General features: G+C 35.6%; 1 protein-coding gene across 5 annotated transcripts in view; it reads left to right on the forward strand.

Annotated features, from left to right (window-relative positions):
* RIC1 (RIC1 homolog, RAB6A GEF complex partner 1) overlaps positions 1–16,050 on the forward strand; it is a 49,401-nt gene that overhangs the window by 14,215 nt on the left and 19,136 nt on the right. For 3 of the 5 annotated variants that reach the window (XM_084305295.1, XM_084305298.1, XM_084305299.1), the window contains exons 3-8: positions 1,899–1,975; positions 11,501–11,608; positions 12,304–12,446; positions 12,745–12,881; positions 13,957–14,048; positions 15,301–15,389. In XM_084305295.1, coding sequence (XP_084161421.1) covers positions 1,899–1,975; positions 11,501–11,608; positions 12,304–12,446; positions 12,745–12,881; positions 13,957–14,048; positions 15,301–15,389 — 646 coding nt within the window. The remainder of the gene's footprint in view (positions 1–1,898; positions 1,976–11,500; positions 11,609–12,303; positions 12,447–12,744; positions 12,882–13,956; positions 14,049–15,300; positions 15,390–16,050) is intronic. The other 2 variants (XM_084305297.1, XM_084305296.1) reach the window with 2 other exon arrangements.

Here is a 16,050-nt window from a genome sequence, read left to right on the forward strand (position 1 = left end):
ACCTGTCTCAAGATGACCATTATCATTTGGATTTTAGTTTTGCATAAGAAAAATATTTGCTTTGAATGAAAACAGTTGTGTTCTAAGTATATTCTTGACTTCTATGAAACTGAAAGAAATTTCTTTCGCAATAAAGCAAAATATTTGAGTGGGTAAAAAATGGCTTCTGTGAACTGATAAAGTAAGCTAACAAGTACTGCTGTTTCCTTTATTCCCGGAAAAGGAAACCAACCTTGCAAAGCAACTTGAAACTATGCATTTTGGTGCTTCTTGTCTTTTAGTAATAGTGCTTTAGGTACATGCCTAGCTCATATTAAAATATTTGTATGGAACTACTGGTTAACTGAAATGTATTTGCCAGAAGGTCAAATTTGTGCTTTAAACAAATCTTATATATTAATTTTGAACAACTAACCTTACTGGTCATCTGCTTGTCTTGTGCTTATACAAACACTCGATCAGCTTCTACTGATGACTGGAACATCTGATAACTAAATGATTTATATTCGTTATCCGAATAGCATAGTAGTTTAAAGTCGGTCTTCCAGAATAACAGAATGTGACTTGGTATTGGATTATAGTAAAACTTTTTTTCAGGCACTGGAAGATTTTAAAAAGGCATTATGATAACTAAAGATACTGTTTGACAGGAGAATTTTTCAAAACCTACCTGGATGACTAACAGCGAGAGGCTGTGCTTACCTTCTTTACAGTCTTCTGCAGAGAGGGACCTGGGAGTCCTGGTGGGCAGCAGGCTGACCATGAGCCAGCAATGTGCCCTGATGGCCAAGAAGGCCAATGGGATCTTGGGGTAAATTAGGAAGAGTGTTGCCAGCAAGTAAAGGAAGGCGATCCTGCTCTTCTACTCTGCCCTGGTGAGGCCTCACCTGGAGTACTGTGTCCAGTTCTGGGCTCCCCAGTGCAAGAGGGACATGGAGCTACTGGAAAGAGTCCAGAGGAGGGCTACGAAGGTGACTAGAAGACTGGAGCACCTGTTGTATGAGGACAGGCTGAGAGAGCTGGGCCTGTTTAGCCTGGAAGAAAGAAGACTGAGGGGAGACCTCATCATTGTGTACAAATTTATGAGGGGAGGGTATCAAGAGGATGGAGCCAGTCTTTTGTCAGTTGTGCGCAGTGAGAGGATGAGAGGCAACAGGCACAAACTGAAGCACAGGAGGTTCTGGCTGAATATAAGAGGGCATTTCTTTACTGTGAGGGTGACAGAGCACTGAACAGGTTGCCCAGAGAGGTTGTGGAGTCTCCTTCTCTGGAGATATTCAAAACCTGCCTGGATGCCCTCCTGCATGGTGTGCTCTAGGTGATCCTGCTCAGCAATGGGGTTGGACTGGATGATCTTCAGAGGTCCCTTCCAACCTCAGCCATTCTGTGATACTGTTATGTCCATCTGCGTTCAAGTAGATGGAAGTTTTGCTCTGAAGGCCTGACACATAATACTAGATGCTTACTACATTAACTCTCTCCTTTGCAAGAACATAGTTCCTTCTCTCCTGTTCAAAGCACAAGTTGCCATTTCTACAGGCTCATTTCTCCTTTTGATAATTAGGTGCCCCAGTTCTGAATATCTGCTGTAGCTGTCTGGTCTTATGTATTTAGATCTATACGAGTTGGGGAAATCTCTGTTGGACACATACATTCACAATGTTTTTTTCATATTTTCTTTCTGTTCTGAGTGATCCATTCAGTGGATTTTAAGGGGTAGTAGGGATTTTAATTAGAATGAATTTCAAAGTACCATTTTTTTCAATATGTCTGAAAGTTGATACAGGTGTATGTTTGTGCTTAATATACGTGAGACATACATAGAAATTAAAAGAATCTGTATAGACTTTACTCATGCTTCTAGACCAAGTGTATATTTATCAGTATTTCTCTTTCAGACTGCAAAGGGATACATCTTGTTTTTTGAAATTCCATCAGCGAGAGACAAGTATCTTTATGAGCCAATGTATCCAAAGTAAGTATTTTAAACTTTCTTTTGCATCCCCACAATGTGGAAAAATACAACCAGACAAGTCCTAGGCAGATAATATGATTAAAAACGTATTCTTCCAGTGTGTTTTAAACATTGATATGTATATGGAGCATCATTCTCATGAGTTGTAATCAGTTCAGAAGGAAGCTGATTTACTTGGTTTGCTGTTCACTGATAGGATTCCTTAGGTCAATTTTATGAGCTCTCAAAATTCTAAATACCAGGGTTGAAATCATCTAATTCTGTAATTGATTTAAGGCAGTCTATTGAATTCCTGATTTGTCACAAGCCTTAATAGTTAGTTTAGAATAGTTCAGTTAAATAAATCATTTTTCTTAGGAATTACTAGGGTACAGGTTTTTAAAGGTTCCTGTCCTCCCTCCAGCTTTGTAATAACTTAGAGATTTTTGAAACAAAGAGGGAAGGAATTCTCAAAGAAAGAATATGAACTGTTCTTTGTAAGAATATGCAAATATTTTAGCTGTAATATGTTATATTGTCATTATCTTACTTTCCTTATTTTGAACCACATAATACATTCCTTTTGTTAAAATGTAAAGTGAAATCACATTGGATATGTTTGTGGTTGACTTCTTTGAGTTCTAATGTGATTTGGCAAAACTGAAAAATATTTAGGAGACATGAAAACCTTAAGGGGTGTATTTGTGTGTCTTTGTATGTTCACATGGGTAGAATCTGTAGTCATTGATAGGATCAAATTTGCCCAGAGGAACAGTGAAATGCTCCTTTATGGTGTATGTATGTTTTCATGTTTTTATAACAAGTTTAAACAAAGTTGATGGGTAGGTGTCTGCAAGTAGAGATTTGTGAAGAGTGTTGGGTAACTGATGATATCACATAAGGGGAAAACATTTTAAAACAACTATTAAATCATTAATGTTTAAAATTTTAATTTTTGTGAAGATCTGGGTTTTTTAATCTCAATTCATTTACAAGTATTTATAGGAAGAAATGGCTTAGCAGCTAGTAGATGATTTCAAACTGAATTAGTTCTTGCTTCATTAAGTGGAAAATGGTGTGTACGAGAATACTGTAATGCATCTTTTTGCCTCTGAAACAGCCCTCAAAGCTCTGAAATTAAGTGGAATGTACTGTTTCCCATATTTGTCTGTTTTCCAAAAACTTAAGACCAATATAGATAAGTTATATTACATTACTTGTCTTTTCTGAGACAGATTTTCACGCTGACTTTTCACATCTGACTTACAGTCATCAGATAAAAAGAAGGAAGAAAAGAGAAATTTAACTTGATAAAAACCTGTTGAAATGAATAAAGGAATAGTAGAATATCTACAGCTGCACATAAAGCAGAAGACTAAACAATTATGCTCTTCCATTGGGAATGTAATTTTCAACTGTTAAAATCTAAAACTGAATGGAAGTCTGTATAAAATATGCAGTAAGCAAGAAAGAAATCTTAGAAAATTTTAGACATGACACATGAAGGCAGGTTTCAAAATATCTATTAAGCAGTTAATGACTGCTGTTAGTTTATGTTAAGTTAGTTAATGACTGGTTAGTTTACCTTTCATATAAAAGTATTAAATGTTTTTTGTTGTAAACCTAAAAGTGTATGTTTTATGAAAAAGTATCTGTTAGATGAGCTGTGTGTTGAATGGCAATATATTTTAGATGTGTTTATCTAGCCAAAAGGATATAATGCTTTTTCTATGGCTGAAAAGGACAAGGTGAATGTCCCTAGAGTGTTTATGATGGGTTGCTCACAATCTCCTAAGACTAATTCATGGACTTAACTTTAAGAAGATGAATGATCTCACTGAATTTACTGGGATTACTAGACTGTCTATATTTAGCTCTCAATTTTGAAAACCTACTTAACATTACTATTGTTCTGATTATATTAATCAAAAGAAAGACATAAACCCAATAGCATTTGTGTGTAAATTATCTGCTGTGATTAACTTCAAATTTCTGTAAGCTCTTATGAGGAGTTGAATTTTCTGTGCAGCTGCATTGCTTTGTCTTGTAGACAGTTTCTGTAGTTCTTTGTAGTTTCTTTTTTGTAGATCAAATATTGAACAAACAAATGAAGGAAAAAAAAAAGAACAGACACACAAATCCAAAATCTCTGGACTGAAACTAACTTTCTTTTAGGATTTGTTTGTTTTCCAAAGAGTAGGTTATTTCACTGAAACACTGGATTTCATTTCTACTGGACCGAACAGTATTAAAAAATGCATTCTGTTAACTTTGAAATTATGAAAAGTCATTGTAAGGGCTCGTACTTGACTTGTATGGTGTATGAAAGGGGTTATCTTACTGTTTTGTCCCACTGTAGCAGGATGTTCTTGGCTCCTTCCTTTATGTTGGCAGTAGTCATTATGCAGCTGAGCCAGGTTGCTGACCCCATGCAGAAGCTAAACCTGCCTCTCTCCTTTCTTTACCTTCCCTGGATTCTAGTAGCTTAGCTTACAGGCTCTCATAAAATATAATGGAGGTTTGGTAGTAGAAACTGGTGACCTTGAAGTAGCAATGAGTGCAAGGAAGCAGTCATTACAGCTTTGTTTTTTAGCAGGATTTAGTAGTGATACTTGAGTGATGATTCTCTTTAGTTGGTGATGAAGGAATTGCTTGTTGTGTTGTAGCTCTCATGCAGATATTAATTCTGGCTTGTCCAGCTCTGTCTTACATAGTTATTTAAGTTATCTGTGAGTGGAAGGGCGGTGATTTTTGCGAAGTAAAAGGAAGATTTAAGGCTGTCCTGGCATTATGAGTATGGTAGGACTGTGTCTTATCAACTGCTAGAAACAAGTCATTAGAAACAGTGAAATGGATGAAAAACAGGTTCAATTGTAGGACCACACGCTTCGCATATTTTAGGTAAAGTGTTTTTTTCCTCTACTTTTCTTCTCTTTGGCTATCTCCACAATGTACTGGAAAGTTAAGATATTATAAGATATAATATAGAATATTATCAGTTCTGTTTTGTTTCTAGCTAATGGGCACACTTGTGTCAGTGCTCCTAAAAGTTGTACTTGCTGTAATTTGTAAAATGCTGAAAATCTGCTTAGTGTTGACGATCTGTCCATATCTACTAACAGTTCTGTAATAATGGCCAGTTCTGACTGAGTCATAGAGGGTAAACATCATGGCTAAAAAAAATAAAACAAAAGGAAAACTCTTTTAACACACCTTCAGCTTGAAAAGAACTCTTGTGTGTTGCAGCTAAACATATTGAGATTGTGGTGTACTGGAAATATATACCAGCAACATCCTCAGCTCTTCACCAGGATCCTGAAGCAAGACTTTCTTGCTTAAGCAGTATTATGAAGTTGAGCTTGTGTTTACGTTTGATCAAAAATAACTTTTGAAAAAAAAGTAAGAAATGTTGTGTTCAAATTATTCTGTCAGCTGCTAAGCTGACATATAAACACAACACGCATATCTTACTGAAAATAAATAAAAAATGTAAAAAAAAAAAAAAAAAAAAAGGTGCTAATATATATGATAAACTTTTTCAACTTTAGGTTTTTGTATTCTTCTCTTTTAGGACACTGGTAGGTGCAGTAGAGGTACAGCTTTGTAAAGCATTAGTATTTTTGATGAATTGCTTAAGAATTTACTTGGTAGTTGAAGTGTCCAAATACTGGTTTAGCCTTCACTTGAAGAAATGGACCAAAGGTGTCACTGAAAATAAAAATCACCTCTTTCATTCCTCTGGGAGATAGATATAGTCCTTACAGTTTAATTTGTTTTTAATATAAAATTGTTATGATATATAGCTGTTGATCAAGATAATCCAGAAGACTTTGCCTGTAACTGAAATGTTAATAGAACTACTCCAGCATACAGTTATTGCGTAAACTGTAATTATGCATGCAAATTTTTTTTTTGCTGGTACAGCTCGAACAAATGCCTAAAAAAAAAAAGCTGCATGGAAGTAGTGGGAAGTGACAGAAACACTTCTGCTGCTTATACTTCAATACACATTGCAGTATATCTGATTATGACACTTCTTTTTAGGGCCAAGTCTCTCTTCCAGTTTAGCTCTTCTACTAAGCCTGTGTTGATTAAAGTGTGAATTGGTACTAAAATCTCGTTGTCTGAATGCAAGAGTCTCTGCCTTCCCATATCTTTTAGTCATGTAAAATAATCAGATTTTGGAAAGTAAGCCTGGGGAAAAAAACGCGTCTTCCTTGCTGCTACTGTTTGTTTAAAACCAGACAGGAACTGGAATCTAGGAAAATTGATTTCCTGTTGAAAAATGCCCATTTGGCATGACTTCCTCCTTTACTTATCAACCTACCATAATGGTATTTATATTCTGAAATTTGGTGTTTTAATGAAAGTGTTGGAATTCAAGATTAGAGAAGCTACAGCCTACAAAACATCCTAAATTTGTTCTATCAATACCTGAGGTCATAAATCTTATGAAATTGAGAATTCATTATGTACTTTAAGATGATTGAGTGAGCAATTCTTAAATTTTAGATATGTTGTGCCTTTCAGAGTTTAATTGGTTTGAAATGTACTTTATATTGTATCTAGATGTAGATAATGTAAGGGTTAAGGAACTGACCAGTTCAGTGTTATCCACATTTTATGTAAAAGCTAAAATTAGTTTAATGTCATAAAAGTAATACATCAGAAATGCAGCGTTCTCTGTGAATTCCGAGTATTTTTTCCAGATTAAAAAAGGACACTTTTTACACTTCATCTGGAGTCACTTGATAGTGGGGGTGTTTGTATTTTTTGTTATTGTTGTTTTTGTTTTTTGTTACTGTTGGTTTTGTTTGTTTGTATGTCAAACTTTTTTAAAAGATTTTTAGGAGTGTTAGGAGTTGAAATTGTTCTCTTGAAGGGAATATTTCTGGCTCTGCTTATATTTGGCTAGGACTTGCTAGCTTGTTCTTGGAGTGAATGCTGAGTGAAAATTTAGACTAACAAATCAAGCAGGACACTAAAAACATAAAAAAAAAAATTGTTTTTTAAATTGAGCCAGAATAGTCTGCAACTGCTCCAGCTCTTAAAATCTTTGATCCAGTTCGTAGCAGACTTGGAAGAGAATCAAGTATTGGCTATTAGCCCACGTACTGGGATGCTTCCCTGCAGTGAACACAAGTACAAAGTCCTGCTTCAATTAGTTCACTCTAATTTTACCACCATATTACTAAAATTACAACAAAATAAAACTTGAAGAATATGTATGTATAAAATAATACAATGGTAAAATATAATTAATCTCCACAAGTGATATGCTTAAGAAAAGTGGCAGTGCACACAAGCACGCTTGTAACATTTTAAGTTGTGGCAAAGTATGGTAATATTTCTTTGAGGATTTCCCAAAGGGATTTGTACAGGTACTGTATAAATCGTGTCATAGGGAAGAGATGTGCAACAGCGTCACAACTGAGGCTTCCCTGTATTGATCTGTTAATTATTTCTGTTTAGAGTTTTGGCAAAGAGATTAATACAAGATTTGTCAGTGAAGAGACAGTGTGCAGTCGCTTAATGCTGAGGATATTCTTGCCTTAAAACAAACAAAACAAAAAAAAAAAAAAAAAGAAAAAAAAAACCTTTGTGGCTAATAAGCTTAAAAATGGATGTTGTATTCTAACCACCATGGGTACTTGAACAAGTTAATGTTTGTATGCCAGTTTACATTCTTGTATTGTTGCTTCTACGTCTGGTTAGAGTATTCGTGTCCTACTTATTTTTGGCATTTTTCAAACCTTTCTTCTTTCCTATAATAAGTCTGTTTATAGGTGCCATAAATTACCTCACCAGTTGAGGACTTTTTGCCTGATTCAGTGGACTTAAGATTAGAGTGTACAAATGTTTTGAACTTTCAACTCTACATGGGTAACTGATGAGGTGTACAGTTAATTAACTTACTAAATAATTTTTCTTCGGAGTTCAGTTCGTGCTAAAACTTAACTGTGTGTTTTTTCCCTATTAAAACAACAAAGATGATTTTGGCTTTGGTTGGATAATGTATATTTAAAACTAGATTAGTTGCAGAATTTTTGTTAAGCATTATGGCACTTACTAGCCCAGGCTGTGGTTCAGGAGGATTAAAATGTCATCAAGAAATCTTTGAAACTGGATAATTTGTTAAACCATTTCACTTTTGAAAATGAAGAGTTGATTAATATGCTAGCTGGTTATTATTCTCAAACCACAGGAACATATTACCCATTTTGGTAGAAAAGGCTCTATAAAGAATTACCTTTTTAAATCCTTCCTCATTCTTTATAGTTGTATCCATATGCTCTCTCTAAAGTTTTGTCCAGCTTTTGGTGATCTGTGTGCATATAACTATGGATTAAGCTGGACATATTTCATCTGCTGGTGGCTGGCTGCAGTATCTGGTGGAGATTCGTAGGTTTAGAGGTCAGAAGGCTGAAGCTGTAAGGAAATGAGAGCTCATAGTGCAACTTCTTAAAAGTTGTTTCAGAACTGTTCATGTTTTCAACTTTTAATATGTTCTAATACGGTTTCAGGTGTTAACATCTTTTCCAATAAAGAGTATCGATTATTTCCCAAGCATCTCTAAATTGAATAGTAGGAAATGATTCTTCGGTATATTTTTGTTGTTGTTTGCTTTTTTAAAATATTTTTCTTGGATCAGCGATGCAATGGGAGATTCTTAGCACTCAGAATTGAGAATAGACTTATTCAAAGGTTTAGTTATATTAACAGATGTGGCCAATATCTTTTAAATTTAATGTATGAAGTATCAAAACGTGGGGCTTTGACAACCCTCCAGCTACATATGGGAATTAAGACTGAACTCTGAAACTAAGGGACAGATGAAAGATTTTTCACTTAAAATTTCTTCCCTGTCATTTCAAGTACAAACTCATTACCTTTATGACAATGTTTTTACATACCTACTGAAATAAATATAGAAGTGAAATAATTACATTTGTTTCAACATGCAGCTAGTTGGTCACCCTGATGTGTCCATTCCTCTCAATTCTTGTGTAAAAGAGTTACTTAAAATTTGGATACAACAGTAGCAGATGCTGATGTGGCAACGCAGACCAAACATTCCTTCCTGCCTTCGTCAGCAGAGCACGTTCTTCATTTAAAGGTCAAAGTAGCTTAACTAGTAAGGCTGACTCATGCAGATGTGGACTGTATGAACACAGCGTACTTTGGATTGTACAACCCCTGAACCCATAGTAAGGGTATAGGTTGAACTGATGAATTTGACATAATCATAGGTAATGAACTAAAATACTGACATTGAGTTTCAATCGTGACAACAGGGGCACAGTGGCAAAAGATATTCTCTGCAGCTAGTAACAAATTGGCTGAAACTAGCTTGTGAAATTGAAAACATTCAAATAGTCCTACAAACTATTTTTATCAAAGGTGTTTAAAGAAGAAGAACCCTGCCCCCATGGAAGTTTCTCTTTCAGCACACACACACAAAAAAATAAATACTAAACTGTGGCATTCCCATTCTGGTTTTATAATTTGTGTTCTGCAGAAACAGAGTTTATACTTTTGTTATGTACCTCAGTGAGTTACAAGATTCATGTTGTGTGGTGTGTTATATACACATAGCAGCAACAGTGAAATATTACACAATGCTTTTCTTTCACCTTTTGTGGTTTCATTACAAAATTCTGTTGTAACACTGACTCTTGATAAGCTGCAGTCCTTTTGTGTTGCTTGTGATTATACTGTCTGGAACTGTATGTCTGCATAGATTGAAAGGCATGCATTCAAGTACGTGGTGGTTTCTGGGTGTTTTCTGTCCCCTTCTCCAACCTTCAGGATGATACCTTTGGAGATAGTGACAGATGTGGATAAATTAATTCTGTATACTATATTTTTTTTATCTGTGACCTCTCTGATTCTAGAAGATGCCAAGCCAGAGCAGATGGGTTTGGTCTCAGAAATGTACAAGAGTCACGGAATCAGAGAATGGTCGGGGTTGGAAAGGACCTTAAAGCCCACCCAGTTCCAACCCCCTGCCATGGGCAGGGACACCTCCCACCAGACCAATTTGCCCAAAGCCCCATCCAGCCTGGCCTCGAACACCTCAAGGGACGGGGCATCCACAGCTTCTCTGGCCAACCTGCTCCAGTGCCTCACCACCCTCTGAGTGAAGAATTTCCTCTTAATATCCAATCTAAATCTCCCCTCTTTTAGTTAAAAGCCATTCCCCCTTGTCCTATGACAATCCCTGACAAAGAGTCCCTCCCCAGCTTTCCTGTAGGCCCCCTTTAGGTATTGGAAAGCCACTATATGGTGTCCCTGGAGCTTTCTCCTCTCCAGGCTGAACAACCCCAACTCCCTCAGCTTGTCATCCTAGGAGAGATGCTCTGGCCCTTTGATCATTCTCATGGCCCTCCTTTGGACTTTATGGTCACCGTGTTTTTTTCTTAAGAGATGTTACTCTTTATGTCTGTTAACTCCAGCTTGTCAGAGGTTGCTTTGGTCTTACCTTAGCTAGCGTATGTATAGCTTTGTGTAAGAGGATATTGTATCCATTGAAGAACAGGTGATCTAAATTTTACATTTTGTTATAAAATGGTAGTGGAATTAAGGCACTTGACACCATCTGAGATCAAGAAAGGCAGGAAGGAGATTAAGGTGTTGTTGTGCTATCAAACTTATCAAAAACTGCAGCTGCTTAATTTTCTGCCACATCTTAGGTAGTTGCATTGGCTACCCTGCTGATAGTGTTTTCTTAAAACCTAAGTAAAGGTGAGGTAGATTTGTGTACACATGTGTTTCTGACTAACGATGTTAGACAAAATGCTTAACTTGTCTGCCGTGCCTTTTTCATGCACATTTGGTGTTGTTTACTAGCATAATGCTCATTTCACCACTGGGTCATATATGTCACAATACTTAGGATAGTTCAGGATTCTTGTTTGTTCTTTTAATCATTAGCCAAACACATGGCACATCAAATAGACACCTAGATAAATAAGGAATGCTTTAATAATGCTGTACTGAGTTTCATTAGAGAATGAAATGCAAAATGTAAAAAGAGAAAAATACATCTTTCTGTGTTTAGAAGCTGATAAAGTGTAATGGTCAATTTTAAGGAAGTTCCATCATCTTTCTTCTTCTCTTGGTAGGCTATAAATGTATTATTAATTTGCTTGAGGGAAATAGTCTTACAGATTAGTATAATAAAGTCTACCTATTGAGTTGTGCATGATGAATTGATAGTATAAACACGGATCTGGCAAAAAGAACTGAAGAAACATGAGTATTTTTCAGTCTAAAATATCTGTAATGCATGTTGGCAAGGAATGAATTTGAGATGGCTATTGTAGCATTCACAATCTGTTTGCTGTCTTATTTTGCTTGCTTACTCCTTTTAGGCATGTAGGATGACTACGCTTTTTCCACTACAATTGCGTTCTACATATCAAGTGTTCCTTGTGGCAGGTTGTAGATGAATATAAAGCAAAAAGTCAGTGAGAAATGTAAAACTAACTCTTACCTTTTTCGACTGCCATCTTGTTTCAATTTTAATATTTTCCTTGTTTTTAGAGGAAGTCCACATCTGAAGGGAACACCACATTATAAAGAAGAGCAATGTGCTCCTTCTTTAAGTCTAGAAATGAAGAAAGTGCTGGATCTGCAAGCTTCTATCACAAGGTATGCTCAATAATCACGTGTTTAGAATATTTCTCCTAATGAGAAACTTTCATATGAAACAGGAAGGGGATGGAAAAAACTTTCTCGTAAGCCTAAGAAGTTGAGAAAGTGTATTGCTGTTTAGGAATTATTTCTTTCTGTGTTTGCCTGTGCTGGTACTGTTTGTATGTAGAAACATGAAGAAAATGCTATGCTTATGTTCAGTACTACATTATATTACTGTGAATGTTACTGTACTTGGGCTCAAAGTATGGATTAGAGATTTCATGGAAACCTAGGTACATCCGAGCAAAACTGTAGGCAGAATTTCAACATTTCTTCAGCTGTTTGCAGATGATCCCCATTTTTTTCTGAAAAAAGTTTCATTTTTTTTGTGGTGATTGCCTTCCCTATTCCCTATCAGAAGCATGAAAATGACATTCTGTGGTTTGTGTACTAGCTAAACCATTATTCTGACAATACAGACCTGTTAATGACTTCTGATCCCTAGAGAAAAACAGAGACACTGTATTTTATATTCTTTATAGCTTATTGTATAAAGGGTTTATGCACTCAGGTTATAATTTATTTGGTGTAACTTCTCAAGTTATTCATTATACAAAAGGCAGCTGTGTAGTGTTTGTTACGCTAGTTGATAAATCTGTGACATGGGTTTGAGATAGAGATTTTTAGAGAATGACAAATACATTTGTTAGTTTGCAGTCCATGTTAGAGGATCTACTTGTTGCTACTGCTGATGGATTTCTCCATCTTGTTCACTGGGATGGTATGACCAATGGAAGGAAGGCTATCAACCTGTGCACAGTTCCATTTTCTGTGGATCTGCAGTCTTCTCGAGGTAGGTTTGTGTTTTGTTCTTCTTCTTTTCGGTTGGTTTGTTTTGTGGCCATCTGTGGTTTCTTTGGTGGTTTGTGTTTTTTTGTTTGTTTTTGTGATCTTAAGCTATTGGAGAAATACTGTGTAATATAAAACACAATCTGTTCTCAGAGATGAGAAAAAATTGCCTTTTGTAAATGTGGACAAAGTAGCCAGTTTAAATTAGTTTTTGCTGTGAAGTAGCAATAAGCAACTGAAAAGTCTGTTGGCTTTCAATATCATGGTGTTAATGTATTTTTAAATTACTGGTATTTTCTCAGCAGGTTCATTTTTGGGCTTTGAAGATGTTTACATCAGAGATATGGAATACTGTGCCACACTTGATGGTTTTGCTGTTGTTTTTAATGATGGCAGAGTTGGTTTCATTACACCAATGTCAAGTAGATTCACTGCTGAGGTATATTTCCTTTAGTATTTATAGCACACATTCTTCGACAGAAATTTTTCCCCTGGTCTCTGCATTCCAGTTAGCTTTCCATTTTAACTTTATGTTCTGCTACAAAGAAAGAAAAAAAAATAACAAACGTTTGAGAGAGAAAATAGAAACAGTACTGTATTTCATACCATAGTTTGAACTAGAATCTCTTAGGACTAGTACATGTCTATGGGAGAACATAACTAGTAGCAGATTTACTTTCTAATTGTTTATTGTCTCAGAATGTCATTCTAGTTCTGAGGTCTTACCACTGTCTCTGTGACAGACTTTTCTGTTTACCAGCCACAGGTATAGTTGTACAAAGTGGTTTCTCCTATGGCAAAGTATCATAGGTGCTATTTCTAGCTGTAATTAAGTCTTAACTCTTCTCATAGTGACAAGCATGTTTCAGATATTTTTTTTTGATGGAAGCTTTTGTAAGCTAAGCACTTTCTTACCTGTAATTCAGCCTACAAACCTACATTTTAGCATTCAATCTCTTCCACTTTTGGTTACACCTGAAGTGGTCAGGCCATCAGACTAGATCTCTTGAGGTGCCTTTCAACCATTCTATTTGTTTTAATTATAAAAAAGTAATAAAATTGTTTACTCAGTCCCAAACTCCTTCACACTCTTAATGTTGCAGTTTCATTTGTTGGAGATGGGAATTTATTTTTCTGGGTTTTGTTTTGCCTCTGTCCTTGGTACCACCTACCGATTTTTAGATGGTACAAGAACACACTTGCCTTATAAACACTGACTTGCTTTGGTCATTCAGAGCTGTGATGCACAAAAACTATTGCATATAAAACTGGTTTCACTGTTCCTAATAAGAAAATAAAAAATAAAAAATCAGGAAGATGCCAGTACATAGGGAAACTGTTCTTCTGAAGCAAGTCAGTTAATATTGATATCTGCAATTGAAATTTACCAAAGTGATGAAGGTCAACTGGCAAGTCTGTTATATGGTATGCATAGGTAGCATGTGGGTAGAAAGCAGCTAGCATGAGTAGAAGCACTGTTGAACACCAAATCTTTTGACTTCCTTCCTTTACAGCAGCTCCATGGTGTTTGGGCACAAGATGTGATTGATGGAACTTGTGTGGCAGTGAATAACAAATACAGACTAATGGCATTTGGATGTGCTAAGTAAGTTTTGCAAGACTGGTTCAATGGGGAAAAGAAGTCTTTCCTTGTAAAAACAGAAGTATTAATTTATTCTTACCAACTTGTGTTGAAAAAGCTTTAAAGATGAAAAGGATCAGTCTTCCTAGGATAATATGCTGTGTCAAGAAATTAGGAGGGAAGGTGTTTTTTTATTTTTTTTTTTAATAAATAAATACATAAAAAATGCCTGCTTGAAATTGCAGTTGATGCTTTTTTCAGCTCTGGGGAGGAGAAAAAAGTGGTTGGACCAGTAGTGAGGATTGGAAATGTGGTACTGTCCCAGTTAATTTCAAAGCAGGATTATAAAGTCAATTTTAAGCTGTTAATCATAATAGTACTGGACAAAAAGTAGCACTTTGTACCCAGCTGGCAGAGTGATCTCTTCTGGTCAGGAAAAATGATGCCTATTTGAATAACTAGGAATATTTATAAATTAAACTTGAAAAATGTTGTAGTGGTTGATTTACTGCTCCTTCAAGACAGTTCCTCCTATATAATACTATTCCAGATAGTTCTGAGTGCAGCTTTTAAAAAAGTGTTTGTTTTTCAGAGCATTTCGTAAGATGTGATGATCTATGTGGTTTGGTCTTCAACTGTCTGAAATAGTATTCTCAGTTATAGTAACAACACAGTATGCTAGCATTTGCCTTTGAAAAATAGTTACTATATTTTTTTTAGTTACTTCTATGCTGATGATGAAACTTTAGCAACTAGTAAAAAATGAGTTTCTTTATGTGGATTGTCACGGTTGGAAGCTATGAACTATGTGGGTTGTGTATACATGGATGTTTTCAGAAAATATAGTCTTGGTTATCATAAGATTGGTTTTTCAGGTCCTCCACTGCCTTATTAAGTATGTTTTACAAATATGTCTTGTAAAGTGCTATGAGTGTTACTTGGCATAGTGTATCTGTTCTGGATGAATTTTGCACAAGTGAGAAAATAGCAGACATAAAAATTAAGGTATTAATTTTTTTCTCCTTTTAGAAGGACAAGTGGGTATTTATAAAAGTCCTTGGCTTTTAACGAACTTAATGCAGCCTAAAGTTGTGTTATCTGCATTGACAAATTTTTAAAATTATTTTTATAACTTCTGTATATAAAGTAAAGAGTGAACTGTTTCTGAGAGTGGGAACACTGCTCTCAGATAATATGGAACAGCTTTTATTAATATCTTGAAACTGATGAGAAATCCGAATGGTTTGTAATCTAAAGCATGTGTAATCTCTTTCAGTGGCTCTGTGCAGGTTTATACAATAGATACCACCACTGGAGCCATGCAGTTTTCTCATAAATTGGAGTTGACACCAAAACAATATCCTGGTGAGCTAATTTTAATGCTAGAATTTTCCATCTGTTTTTGGGGAGGAACAAAGAACATTTTACCAGTTACCTATTTGTTGTTTCTATTACCACTGACAGCATTAGTTGTTTACTCTTGCACATGTGTTGTAATTTACTCTTGTATATTTGCTCTTTTTGCTGATTGCTTTTAACTGTTATTTGGATGTGTTTCATGTGTGAGTTTTTTGGTTTGATCTGAGTTAGTAGGTTACAGATCTCGCTGCTGTCATGTGGTGCCTTTTTAAGTGTTGCAGGTGTCTGTAGTTCCCACATACAGTTTTGGATTATTTTTCCATGATTTATCTGGGAAAATGAGATTATTGTCAAAACTGAAATGAGCATAATAGAGGTTTAAAAGAGGTAGAAGTCAACTTGAAACAGTATGTACAGGGTCCCAAAATTACAAACATTTTCTTGAAGTAATCCATCAATCCCTTGCCTGAACTGCAGTGAACAAAAACTCAATAAATTTTTACATGCAGTGTAGTGATAAGTATTGCTGACTTGTGAGTGAGGAATGTATAAAAGGGTAAATTTCATCCTCAGTTGAAAATATGTGACTTAACAATAAAAAAATAAATAAAAATAAGTAAATAAAACCTTTATAGTCCAGCAAAGTGCCAAAGTAAGGGGTTTCAAG

This window comes from Netta rufina (assembly GCF_964035555.1).
Source record: "Netta rufina genome assembly, chromosome: Z".
Classification (NCBI taxonomy): domain Eukaryota; kingdom Metazoa; phylum Chordata; class Aves; order Anseriformes; family Anatidae; genus Netta; species Netta rufina.